The following is a 14406-nucleotide window of genomic DNA, read 5'->3' as shown; positions in this document are numbered from 1 at the left end:
TGGATTGTGTTTCAAGAGGAAAGTCTCTAGTTCTAAATCCAGTGAATCGCTCCAGACGTTGTAAATAAAATCCATTTTTGATCTCACTTTAGGCTTAACAGTCTTTAATGCGTACCTCAATGAATAGTGCAATACTGTTTGATGTATCAAATTGAAAGTGTTGTGGATTGGACGCTGAAACGTTGTCTGCTTTCTTTGATAGGGCGTGTCTCCAGCTGATCGCTGACCGACCTCCACCCATCGAAGAGGAGCTGGACCTCATCACTGCCCTCACCCAGTTGGATGACTTCGGCGTCCATATTTTGCCACTTCAAGGTATGTGTCTCATTCGTGGTTAATTACAGACAAACATCTGCCTGGCAGCCTAATTAAGAGTTACATTTTCATGTTTTTATCCCCACATTCAGCATACGTTTGGAAGGTTTTGCTCCTGCTGTGAACCCAATCAATCTGTTTTCCCGCTTCCCGGCCTCAAAGGGTTCTATTTCTCTGTCCAGGGAAACGGTCCCGCCAGAATAAACCGGTTCAGCCCCAGATTGCCTCACCTCTGCCGGGAGGTGCCTTTGGCCACTTTGACTTGTGGCCTCTTCCTTTTATGCTCTTGTCAGGCTGAGCCGCTCGCATTGAAGTGCCGCGACAGAGAGAGCCATAAACCGCCGTCTACTTCGCTTAGAGTTGAAAGCAGGCGAGCACTTTGGAGGAAATTGAAAAATGGAAGAGAAAATGAATAAGAAAGGAAACCTTGTAAGAGGAAATGGATAGAAAACGGAGTTCTAGTGAGGTGAAAACAAATTATTTCTTTTTTGTGGCATATGGATCAGTTATTACTTTCTAATGTCCACTTTTGGTGGTCATGGCCTCTCTGGCCTCACAGCTCTTATAGTGCTCTTGCAACATTTATTTGGACTCTTCATTCAAGGTCATAATGGTTCTGCAGACGCGCTTAAAAAAATTCTTTCTTGCTCACAAAGTAAAAGCTCTTTTCCTGTTAAATTTCACTCTTGTAGTTAAGTATGAAGCTGAAGAATTTGAACAGAAGCAATCCATCTGAGGCTTTTTCTCGCAGCCTTCCTAAAGAGCCTAAGGCTTCATGCACATCATCCTCTGCAGAATTCTCTCTAGGTTTCGCCCAAAGTGATGCCGAGCCTAAAAGATCCTCTCTGGGACAGCAGGCTCCAAACCTGCTGTTTCGCAAGTTCAGCTCAGGTTTGCAGGAAAAAAGAAATAAATCTGGGTATTTTCTGCAACTTGAATCCAAAAAAAAAAAGTTTGCACCCTTTTAAAAGAAGTACCACTTCTGGAAGCAAAATATAAAATAGTGTAGGTTATGTTTTTTATTTATTCTTTAATAAATAAGTCCTTCACTCAGACAAATCTTGGGAGTGTTGAACATTTGCTTGAGGGGAATTTTGATCCTATTTTGACCACATGAAGTGTTTTTAGCTTTTTAAAGATGTTTTTTGGCAGTGCTAAGCTTGTTTTTGTAGCATTTTCTCATGTTGGAGGATATAGATAAAGAAAATTAAGGTATAATTCCAGTGGATTCTGAAGCGTCGAAAAGCCGCTTTTCGACGCTTCAGAATCCACTGGAATTATGCTGGTCACCTTGATGGTACACGTCTTAAGCGATGTCATAGAACATCAACAATGGAGAGGTTAAGTTCTGACCCTTTATATCAGATATATATCTCCGCACAAAACATAACCGGCTTTTAAAAATTGTGTTTTCATTTTGGTTTTGGCTCTTTCAGTGGAGATTTTTTTTTCTATCATCAACCGCAAGAAAATAACTGGAGAGCAAATCTGTAAAAGCTTTGGGAGCTGAAACGATGACTCCACATTTACAAGCATTATGAAGGATTTAATTAAATTGCCAACATTATTATAGTCTTGGTATAGTGAGAGTGGCAGATTATTTAAAAATAGCATTCGCTGGTTAATTAAACACAGCACTTTACTGTTCTTTACTGTTAAACTGTTGGGTAAAAGTAGTACTTTTTCACCAGCTCGTTTTATCTCTTTCTACACTGTTTGATTATGCAGAAAAAAGAAAAAAAACACAGACAATATCATCATCAGATGGGATATCACTGGTCGGGTTTGGCCGTCTTTGTGCGAATCACACAGCTCTTTATTATGTTCCTGACATCATGAAAGCATCTGCTTCATCATTCACTCTGCATAATTTCCCCTCGCTTTATCATCAGCCGTAACTTGTTCCAGATTGAACACTGTAATTAGCCAAACGAGTCTGACACCCCCCCTTCCTCTTCTCTCCCACTTCCTCCCCCTGTTTTCCTTCCAGTGCGACTGCGATCTGATCGGCTGTCTCTGATCCAGGAGTGCATCTCCCACTGCTCCGCAGCCTACAAGCAGTCCACCACTCTGCTCAGTCTGGCCTCGCTTCTCCGAGTGTCAGGTACACCCACACACGACCCCCAATCATCTTGTTTTTTTTTTTTTTTTTTTAGTTGAAATAAAAGCAGCTCTTGAGCACTACCGAGGAGATGAGGTAAGGAAAAGAGCCCACATGCGTCGAAGCGTGGCTACTCCCGGCGATTTCCTGACACTTTCCTCACGATGGCAAAAAAAATTCATCTTCATGAAACAGCTTTCAAGTCAAATCAATACTTAAATGCACACGCGTTGAAGGAGCAAGCAATTTTCACTCTAAGTAAACATTAACTTTGACAGTTTTGACTTTCAGAGACAGATTCAGTACAAGGCTGCGAGCGCGGTCAATATTCCTTTTAGTCAATGACATTTTACGAAGGTTTTTCAAAGTAAAGCTGTATAATTTTCTGCGCATTTAGGCACAGCGAAGTTTATTTTTTTACACTTTAAGTTTTAAAAACCTTTCCATTCAAAGTCAGTTTTTTTATGAGCTTGTCAGGGACATTTGACTTTAACCATAACTTAACTCTTCATAATGGAATCTGTTGGGTTAAATACATTTTTTTAAGAAACACACTAAAAACTATGCAAGGAATGGATTTAAAAATATATATATTTCTTTAAATTGATCCTTAATTGCAAGATGCAATATGGATTCAAGAGGTTTATGGATCAATTTCCTTCTAAGGACATTACTGGTTCTTTTATTGTGAAAAAAAATACTTTCTTTTCATTATAAAAAAAAGGACTTTAAATATTGTTACTCTGTGGATCTAAATACTGGTAGTTATGTTTGAGATTAAGTGATACTAATCAACCCCTCAGTAATCTCATCCATCCATCCATCCATTTTCTTGACCGCTTCTTCCCTTTCGGGGTCGCGGGGGTGCCAGAGCCTAACCCGGCTACTGATGGGCGAAGGCGGGGTACACCCTGGACAGGTCGCCAGTCCGTCGCAGGGCCTCAATCACACACCCAGTCACTCACACATTCACACCTAGGGGCAATTTAAAGTCACCAATTAACCTATGAAGCATGTTTTTGGACGGTGGGAGGAAGCCGGAGTCCCCGGTGAAAACCCACGCATGCACGGGGAGAACATGCAAACTCCACACAGAAAGGTCCCAGCCGGGATTTGAACAGGGGCCTTCTCGCTGTGAGGCGAGAGCGCTAACCACTGCGCCACCGTGCAGCCCCTCAGTAATCTCAGTAGTTTGTTAATCACATCGGCTGTTCACAAAATTAATTCATTTAAAATTTAAGTTTTCGAAAAGTTGAAATATTTGGGTTAAAGTAAACATAACAGGAGCTATGACGATAATTGTGATTTCCCTTTGAATAAATCCTTGGAATTTTTCATGGATCTTCGCCCATTTTTAAAAAAAGATCATTTTCACATTGTTTTGACCTTCTATTTGCTTTCTTTGTGGATTTTTATATTTTTATTTGTCTCAACATGTTTGATCATTTGCAATAAAACACAAAATGATTTGATCTCAATTTTTGCAACTAAAAATGACTGAATTTCCCACTAAGCTTTTCTTTTTTTTGACAGTTTCAGGTTCATTGTGGATTTATTGTGTAATTGTAAAAACTCATTACAAACGGGACAAAAGTAAAATAAATAAATAAATAAATAAATAAATAAAGAGGGAAATATATATATATAAAAAGATGAGGTTGTGGTAAAAAGATTAATATTAAGCATTCCCACAAGAAACCTTTTAGTTAATAGAGGGAATTTTATAGTAGAAAAAAAAGCTCAAAAAGTCATCAGACAGCAAAAGGAAACTAGAAAGGTTGCATTATCTGCAATAATAGTAGTGTAAATGCTTTTTGCTGAAAGTAGTTGCTGAAGATGCTGAAGTTTTTTGCTGAAAATGGTAACGCAATTTACTTTAATTGCAGAAGGGATTTACTGAAAATGCAAAAGCTATTTTCAAAATATTAAATTTGCTAAAAGACTGTAAATTTTGTATTGAAGAACTATGAAAGAGTGCTAAAGTTGACTTAAATTTCTAAACATTTTGAAGTAAAATTGCTTAAAAATTCCTAATAAATTCCAAATTTGCAAAAATGTGCAATGTGTTGCTTAAATATGAGCTAAACTCCAAATTAGCCCCAAAAGCCTTAGTAGATTCCAAAAAAGCTAGCTAGTTGCTTTAAAGCTAGCTAAACTCCAAAATAGCCTAAAATTCCTCAGTAAACTAAATTAGTCAAAAATGTTAGCTTGTTGCTAAAATATTAGCTAAACTCTAAATTAGCCTAAAAAACCCCCAGCAGGTAACAAATTAGCCAGTAATGTTAGCATGTTGCTAAAATATCACCTAAACTCCAAATTAGCATAAAGAAACCCTCAGTAAATGCCAAATAAGCAATAAAAAAAGAAGTTAGCACATTGCTTACTTTCTAGCTACTGCCTAAAACTCCTCAACCAAATTAGCCAGTAACATTAGCATGTTGCTAAAATATTAGGTAAACTTCTTCTTTTTTTAATTATTATAAAATATTAAAACATAGCCCATGAATATATATTAAAACCTTGTTGCTAATCTACTTAAAATTTAGAAATTTGAAGAATTTCTTATTCATTTCCTATGGGGCATATTTATCCTCTATATTTCAAAAACTATAAAGTTTGTGAATACCAAAATTACAAGCAGTAATATTATGTTTTGCTGAAATCGTTTAGCATGTGATTGAGTTTTTACGTGCCGAAAAACATACAGAAAGGAGCAGGAGCACCAATTTAATGTGAATGCTTACTAAACATTCATACAATTAAAGATACATTTTGACAAATGTTTACTTCTGTATATCTATCGGACTCAAAGGTAAAAGCTGGATGGGATTTCTGTTTTTAATAAAATTGCCCAAATTTAATATTCAACTCCTCCGGCAGCATGCGTCAACAATCTAATAACCCTTGAAGGAAAAGCCTCAGACATTTCTAATCTGTAATCTTCATTTTCAGAGGGCTTTCACTTTCAAAATTCAGCTCATCATCTCAGCTTTTTTTTTTTTTTTTTTAGATTTTAATATATTTAAATCCTCACGGATGCTTATATCAATGTACCCAAACAGATTTCCCTCTTTAATTAAAATTCTTTCAGCTTTTATCCCGTTGACAATGACTGTTTACAATCCACTCTTTAACCGAGGAGGGAAATAAATTCACTGAAATACAGTGTATTTTGATTAAATACACTGTGTGTGTATATATTTATATATATATTAGATCCTTACATGTTTTAGCTCTTCCTTTTTAATGTCTCCAATCTTCACGCTGTCATCTCCTCGCTCTGAAGTGTGCCACCAACTAAGAGAAACCGGCTAGCCGACCTGGTGGCATTTCCTGTGTCTGCGCCTCTTACCTCATGCCAGCGGGGTGTGCACACCGTGTGGTTTCAGAAAAAAAAAAAAGTAAAGGAAGATGAGAAGAGCAATAAACATTTTTAAATAAATAAATGCAGGCAGGAGCCTTTTGAAGGGCGCATGCCTCTGGGGCTCAGTGGTGAATATTTAATGCAGTTGAGAATCCTGTAGGTTGATTCTGCAGAAATGCTCTGGATATCATTAAGAACAAAGAATGTAAAGTTTCAATCACTTAGTATAATAAAAAAGTCTGAGTTAAGGATTTTTGTTGTGATTCAGTTTAAAGTAAAAAAAATATTTAGTACAATATTTTCTGTTTAATTGTCATTTTTGACACTTTTTAGCAAAAAGGAAAATATTTCTGTTTAATTTCTAACATTTTTGAGTAAGATCCGCTTCAGAACGGTTTGACTTCAGAGGAACATGGGGTGAACGAAGGTTTGCAGACAACCACGCACAGAAAAAACACACAAACTTCCCTCATTTTGAGGGCTTGACAGCTTTTGAAGACGCTCTTTTAGCAGCCAGCCTGGAAATCACTTGACAAACACCACCTCCACCTCTGAGCAAACACCTCGTTTCTGTCACTAAATGCAGACCAAAACACTTCATATTTTGATTGCTTCCTCCTTGATCCTCAATCCAATAAATTCTTTTTATTCCTGTTGGATTGTCCTTCACGTTGTCTTTAAGTTTGCCAAGAGAAAACAGGATCTTTGCCTTCTGAGTGCCCATAACTTGCATTTTCTGCTCATCGTTGACCTATTTTCATTTAAAATGTTTGAATCAACTCATGTTTGCAAGCTGCACCTCTGAGTGTGTGTTTGGGTTTTCAGGACACGACGAGGCCACACGAAGAGGGCAGGTGCTGACCCTGCTGGCCGAGCAAGCTCTCCAATCCCTGGACTTCAAGGCCTCCTACATCCACTGTCAGGACCTCATGGCTGCAGGTTTGAAATTACTGGAATATCGTATTCCTTATATAGTTTTATCATCCCATCACAATCATTTCTGCTGTAAAGTTATTCAACGGGAAATAATATTGCACAATAACACATAGTTTTATTGCTATTTGGCTTTAATAGTTGCTTTTTATAAAAATATATTCAAAAAATCTGTCTAAATTCTTGTTTAAACAAAAAAAAGTAGTATTTTGCCCACAAAAAAGCACTTCAATTGAACACAGAGTACCGTTTAGTAGAAGGTACTTTGGGTCTTTAGAAACATTTTTTTTGTTAATTTTACTCAAGTTTCCTCATCTTTGCCAATTTTTCTTCTTCAAAAATGTCCACAATTGACTTGAGGCAATCAATAAATACGAACTAAAGATCAAAAACTCAAGTATTTGTTATTGCACATTAAATTCCTGTTTTTTTTATTATTATTATAGCTATTTTTATATAGATTAAACATTTAAATCCAGTTGTAGACTGAAACACAGCAAATTGGTTAAAAATAAGTGAAATTTCACGGTGTATTAAAAAAAAAAATGTTGCTTACAGAAGCACTTCACATGTTTGAACATGGGATCTGAATTACCGTATTTTCCGGAGTACAAGTCACATTTTTTTCATAGTTTAACCAGGGGTGTGACTCTTTTTTTATTAGACATAAATAGGATTATGTATTTGTTATTTTCCCAGTAAACACCGACTGTCCTTTAGCGGTTGTTTCCTCTAACAACTGCTAGAGGGCGCTGTATCTGAGTATAAGTATTACTGAGGTACTGACAGTGCCAGAAGAAGTGTTGTCCAAAGCAAACATGGAAGAGAATCTGATTGTTTTCTTCTTAAACTTTGATCATTTTCTTTTACAGATCAAAAGATTAACGTTCTTGTATTTATTTATTTATTTTTTTAGCAGCGCTGGGCTTGGCATATTTGTTCTGAAACGTCAGACTTTTCTCCCAAAAGTACGACTTATATATGGTTTTCTTCTTCTTGATTTAACATTTTCTGCTCTTAAACTCATGAAAATAGGGTAATCCTAAATAACAAAATCTCCACGTTACGCTTTACTTCATTGAACTTTTATTTCGAAATATGGTGATTGCAAAAGAAAAAGGAGAGCATCTGGAGATACGTCTTGGTGTTTCATTTGTGTGGTGACTCCCAACATGCTATCATGCTGAATCATTTTGTGTGCACTCATGCACAAAGCCAATAGCCGCGATAATCATAACGCTCAATCCTACGTCGGCGTCTCTCCGCTGGAAGGGTGTAAAATAAGCCTAACGCTGGCATCCCTTCAGTGTTTTCCAGCTTCAAAAAAATGGATGTCTGAAAACACTGTTTTTAGTAATGGGAAGACGGCGCAGGGAGAGGAGGTGTAATCAGATAAGCAACAGAGTTCTCAGTCTTTGAACGCAAAGGAATAATTGAATCTGCGAGGATGGAGTCGTGGCAGGCCGTGTGGAGTAACTATAGCGCAGCTCTGTCGCGTCGGGCTAATATTTTCATCAAGGTGAAATTGGTTTCACACTGGAGTGTGAATTAATATCCCAGAGGAGGGGAAGGTTACTGCGTGTTTTATTGTCACATCTCATCAATATCCGCTTTGTTTTTGCGCTCTGTGATTCACGGCGAACAAATATGCGTTGCTCCGTGTTGATTGATGTCGGAATGTTTGGAGGGCAGATTGGAGGTGGAAGGACACATTCATTTAACACCCCCTCCCCGTCCTCGTGGCTGCCCTCACTTGACCATCTGCTCTTATCCCCGCTTCCTTTCGTGTCCCCCAGGTTACAGCGCGGCGTGGGAGGTGTGCAGCCTGCTTGGCCAGAGCGAGGGTTACGGGGACCTGCAGGCGCGACAAGAACTGCTGGCCTTCTCTCTTACCCACTGTCCTCCCGACAACATCCAGGGCCTCCTGGCTGCCTCCAGTGACCTGCAAACTCAGGTTACATCCGTTCACTTTCTCATGAAGCCAAAGGGGATGTTCCTGTTTTATATTGTGCTATTAAAAGCTATTTAAAAACTGAGATCTTTGTGCAAATGTAATGAAAAAATTCCACTCTTTTTATCCAATTTACAAAGGCTGCAATGTCCACTACTCAATAAGTTAAAGGTATTGTGAAAAACGAAGTATTTCACAGGGTTTGTTTCACGTCATAGATTTTTTTTTGGTTTGTTGGAGTGATAGACACCTCTTTTTGTGCGATCCACTTTATAGTTTCCTTGTGTACAGGAGGGGTCTTCAACGTAAAGCGGTCCGGTTAGAAAAAAATGCTTTGTTTGGTAATTCTTTGTTACCATCCATGCTTTGTAAGCATTCACACTGTAAGGATTTTGTTTCTCTTTCTTATTATTTATTTTTCTTCAATCGCACTTTCAGCAATTTCTGCAATCTTGTTATCAAAGCATTCAGCTCGTTGAGGACATTATCGCTTGTATTTTTAGTATTTGTAAACTTTACGATTTTTACTATTAAAATCAATGTATGCGATTTTTCAGCCCCATTGAAATGAATGGGAATTCTTCACATTTCCGCAATTAGAAACATTCAGCATGTTAAGGAAATTCATGCTTTTACTTTTGGTGTTGTTAAATTTCACATACATTTTTAAATTTTACAAAATGTTTACGATTTTACGTAATTTTTGTGATTATTTTTTTTTCCTTCATACAATTCCTCAAATTTTTTGAGCACTTTAAAATCTATACAAAGTTGGTATCAAAACGTTCAGCATGTTGAGGACATCCGTGCTGCTGAGTTTTTTTAAGGCTAATTTTGAGTTTAGCTAATATTTTAGTAACATGCTAACGTTTCTGCCCAATTTGCCACTTAATACATTTTTTTTAATCCAATTCTGAGTTCAACTAATATTTTAGCAATATCTTAGCTTTTTTTTTTGGCTAATTTGGCATCTACTAAAGATTTTTGAGCTTACTCGGAGTTCAGCTAATATTTTAGCAATATATTAGCTTTTTTTTTTCAAAAGTTAGCATCTAATGAGGCTTTTTGTTAAGCTAATATTTTGTAATTTTTTTTTCATGAAATTCCTCAAATTCTTTGTTCACTTTCTGCAAATTATGTGAGTTGGTATAAAAATGTTCAGCACATTCATGACATTCAGCAAACAGCTTCAGGATCTTTAGCGACCACAATTAGCGAAAAGCATTCACACTAGCGTTATCACAGGTAGCCTAACGCAACTTTTCTAGTTTCTAGTGGGGGTAAAATAGTGTTTCTTCTCATTCACTTAGTAAAGTCTAAGGGAACTTTTTCATATTTCATACAAATTCATACCAAATAGTAAAAGCCCTAATCTAAATGACAAAACCCCTAACTTATTGTGAGTATCTTCTTTTACCATTAGGGTCAATGGGAGTCGTGCTATTTTGCTCAAGGACACAAAGCCTTGGGTTCAAACCCCCAACAAACAGACTGTCAGACTTCCTCAACCCTCTGAGCTTAGTTTTCTTTCTTTTTTTTTTTTTTTTTTACTGGTTGTCTCCTAAAAAAGAAAAATAAGTTTGTTTTGTTGAATTGATTTGTTTACCTTGAAAACTTTGCTGCAATATGCTTTTGGAATATGGAATAAAATCCCACTAAAGTGTAGAAGGTTTTGCAGTAAAAAGTAAAATTGGAGAAACCAGGAAGTTTAAATCTATTTGTAAATACACAGGGTTACAATGGTAGCCTGGTAATCTCAGGTCTTCCTTTGTAAAATCCAATTAAATTATTAACAAAATCAATCATTGTTTTTTTGTTTTTTTGCATGTATAAAACTCATAAAAGTCCCTGCGAGTTTTAAGAGTTAAAAAAAAACCTTTACTTTAACTAGTACTTTTCTTCATATATTTGACTTTTCTTTTATTGTAGAAGCTGTACTGTTCATACTTGTCCTCATCATTTTCTGAACAGGTTTTGTATCAGGCGGTCAACTACCAAATGGAGCCGGTCGGTTCTGAGATCGACATGGAGATCGATGAGTCGGACTCTCTGCAGGTTTGTGAATTTGTTTTTTATATGTTAGTGTGCATGCATTTTTTGTGTTGTTTGTGTGTTTCCTTGCTGCTTCATATTTGATGAGTTGCAGTATAATGTTAAAGTTGCTCAGCTCCTCTGGTTAATTCATGTCCCTTTTTCCTGCTCTTCAGCACTGCCAGCTTTATGATGTTTTGAGTGGCTGTTAAAGTTTCATGACTTACATTGGATCCCCTTAGTGTGGCGACAGCAAGAGTTCAGTCTTAGCCGTCTTTTATTATTTTCCTCTTGTATTGATCTCCGCATTTGTCAGTCATGTACAATGAATGGAAGAATGATTGTGTGTTTGAGTTTTTGTTGTTGTTTTACATCCCTGACCTCCTCACTACTGTGACGTATTTATGAGAGACTCCAAAAACTTTCATAATTCCTAATTGAATAGCGGGTTTAATGTCTTTGAATCTGATTGTGCTTTAAAAATGATTATGTAGTGGTGGCTGTTGTGCAGCAGCAGGGCGGTCGACTCTTGATCAGAATACTGCGGGTTCGATTCCTGCCTTGCCCGCCCATGTGTCGAAATGTCTTTGGGCAAGAACTAAACCCTGAATTTCCTCTTATAATGTGTATTAATGTGATGTAACTGATTGTACGTTTGGTAGTCATAAACTTTACAGTTTTTCAAATATTGAGCAAAATATCCATCATAGGAAATGAATGAGAAATGTCTCAAACTCTTCAAAAACATTGTGAAATTTGAAACCTAAAAACTTCTGCATACTTTCAGCCGGAGAGACCATTCAAACTTTAAAAATATTCAGCATTTACTGGGTATTTTAGGATAATGTGGCATTTAGCTATTATTTTAGCAACATTCCAACTGTTTTGGCTAATTTAGACGTTCCAGTTTTTTTAGGCTAATTTGGCTTTTAGCTAATATTCTAGCATTATGCTAGCTGTTTTGGCAAAATAAGACATTATTTTAGACATTATTTATAAAATGGTATGGTTAAACCGTGCTTATATAAGTTTGCTTCCTTCCACTCCCTTTTAAGCAGTCAACTTGTGATTTATTATGTGACGTTATTTCATGTATTATTACCTTATTGCTTGAAATAAACAATTTAATTAACTAATTCATTCATTTATATGTTTTTTTTTGGTTAATTTGGCTTTTATCTAATGTTTTTGCATTATCCTAGCTGTTTTGGCAAAATTAGACAATATTTTTCCAGTTTTTTAGTTAGTTTGACCTTTTCGCTAATATTTTAGCATTATGCTAGGTTTTTGGCAAAATTAGACTTTATTTTTTCAGTTTTTTGGCTAATTTGGCATTAAGCTAATGTTTTAGCAATATGCTAGCAATTTTGGCAAAATTTGACCTTTTTCCAGTTTTTAGTTAATTTGACATTTAGCTAATATTTTGGCATTATGCTAGGTTTTTGGCAAAATTAGACATAATTTTTCAATTTTTTTGGCTAATTTGGCATTTAGCTAATATTTTAGCATTTTGCTAGCAATTTTTCCAAAATTTGACATGTTTCCTTTTTTTGGCTTATTTGGCATTTAGCTGTTTTTTAGATTTCTAGATTTTAGCAAGCTTTCAGCTTCACCGTTTTCACCTATCCGCTTTAGCATTTTCAGCTATTAGCTCTGGCATCTTCAGCGGCCACGTTCAGCTTACAGCATTCAAACTTGCATTATCACAGGTAATGTTATATATCTAGTTTTGTCAGTCAATAGAGTGAAAATACTGGAAATAATTGTTCTGCATAAATAAAATTATCTTTATTCTGTAGATGGGAGTGGGTATTTTTCTCCATAGATGCCCTAAAATTGTGTCTTTTATATCCAATTTACTATCTCAACTTAATTTAGGATTAGCTTGAATACAAAAACAAAATATTTAGATCAAATTCAGGCATTAAGGGGTTATCCTGTAAACCAGGTTTCTGCTTTAGCTGACGTTATAGAAACCATATTATTCTGGAAAAAAACAAAAACAAATGTAGCTATGCTGCCAGAAGTGACAGTAAAGAATCAAAAATTGTCTTAAATGTTTCCCCTCCCTTTAGGTTTCGGCAGCGTCTGCAGGCTCCTCCGCAGGTACAGCAGGAGAGCTGCTGCACAGAACCACAGCTAAAACCATGGAGGTGCTGACCACCACCGGCCTGACCACCAAAGCCGTTCTGACTGCAGTGACCGACCACCGATGGTGGAAGGATTCCTTGAACTATCTCCGGCCTCTGCAGGTGAGCTACATGTCGGCGTTTAAAACTCTGAGTAATGACCTCGCTTTAGTGCGTCCTTCCTCTCTGACTCCCAAAAGAAAAGACAGACGGTGAGTCTCCCTCATCTTTCATGCACAAATTTTATTGCTTCATCTTAAAAAGCCAATCAAGAGCTCACTTCCAGCATAAATAATTGACCGCCTCGCTGAATATTTCAGTTCCTGGTGGTTTTGCGGCGGTTGGGTTGGTTAGGTGGTCGCCCGGGTGGGGATTGTTGCTGTCTGTGGTGTTGGAAAGGCTAACTCATTGTGGCACGTTCCTAAAAAAGAGAAAAATTCAAGGTTGGGAGCTGTGGGACAGAGTGAGATCACTGTGCTGTGAACATGTTGTGAAAGTTTAATGATGTTTTGATGGCTCTTCAGGGTCACAGTGCAGGAACCGCAAACCAGGATAGGCCGTCTGAAAACTCCAACCTGGAGCGCCAAGGCTGCAGTCCCTTTTATCAGGAGCTTATTGAGGAGCCTTTTGTAGACCCGGTAAGTGGCTTACGGACATCACGAGTCAAGGGTTGTAATTTCTTCAAGTCAGGACATTATCTTTAAAAAAAAAAAAAAAGCGGACTCATAACTAAGGGCACTTCATTAAAAATACTCAATTTCTTCATATAAAACGTTAGTATTGATTTCAGATTTAGTAACTTAGTGCAGAAAGCACTTTGGTCGTACTTTACATCAAAAGAATAGCTATTTAAAAGAGGTAATATAACAGTCAGCAAAATAAAAATAAAAACTTGTCTTTATTAAAGAGGAAAGATAAAAACTATTGAAAGGAAAAGTTAGAAAAGAAGTTGGCATTTACACTTAGAAAATGCTCACTGTGGGCAATGACTTACTCATAAACACAAATCATATGGATTGCTGGAAGAGTGGACACAAGGGGGAAACTGAGAAGGCCAATACGTCTCCTCTCATGACATTTTAATAGTCTTTTCCAAATCCCTTTCTTCACTTCATTTCCAGGGTTGATCCATCTGCCGTCAGTCATCCAACAATAATTACTCCCTCTGTCTTTCCGTCTATGAGTGGGCTTATCAGCCTGATTAGATTATTATCTTGCAAGTTTCAGTGACAGAAGAAAAGCGGCAGCTTTAGAAGAAAAAAATCTCACCAAAAGAAAGATGAATAGAAAGTATTTCATCCAGACAAGAGTCATTTGGTGGTAAAGTGATAGCTCTGAGGCCAGAAAGAGGAGAAACTTCATTGTTCATCACTCAGACACTTGAGAAATAACTTGGTGTACAAGAATCCTATAAAGCTATCACAATGCCCTGATGGTGAAAAGCTTTGTTTGGCTCTGAACTTCATTTGTTTACACCATCTCTCATCTGTCTGACTCCAAGGGAATGAAGATGCTCAGTCATCTTAATCACATTTCCCTTAGTGTTTTTTCCCCAATCTGCTCGCCTCCTCTGCGGGGATTT

The 14406-nt window shown here is 37.0% G+C and overlaps 1 protein-coding gene across 1 annotated transcript in view; it reads left to right on the top strand.

Moving 5' to 3' along the window:
- nbas (NBAS subunit of NRZ tethering complex) overlaps positions 1-14406 on the top strand; it is a gene marked incomplete in the record, with an annotated part of 171345 nt that overhangs the window by 68714 nt on the left and 88225 nt on the right. Inside the window, 7 exon segments of the mRNA XM_024290805.2 lie at positions 203-315; positions 2306-2419; positions 6606-6719; positions 8510-8667; positions 10636-10719; positions 12771-12947; positions 13349-13462. Coding sequence (XP_024146573.1) covers positions 203-315; positions 2306-2419; positions 6606-6719; positions 8510-8667; positions 10636-10719; positions 12771-12947; positions 13349-13462 — 874 coding nt within the window.

This window comes from Oryzias melastigma, linkage group LG24, assembly GCF_002922805.2.
Source record: "Oryzias melastigma strain HK-1 linkage group LG24, ASM292280v2, whole genome shotgun sequence".
NCBI lineage: Eukaryota > Metazoa > Chordata > Actinopteri > Beloniformes > Adrianichthyidae > Oryzias > Oryzias melastigma.
Note: the sequence above shows the minus strand (reverse complement) of the source record. Positions and strands in the feature narration are given on the sequence as shown.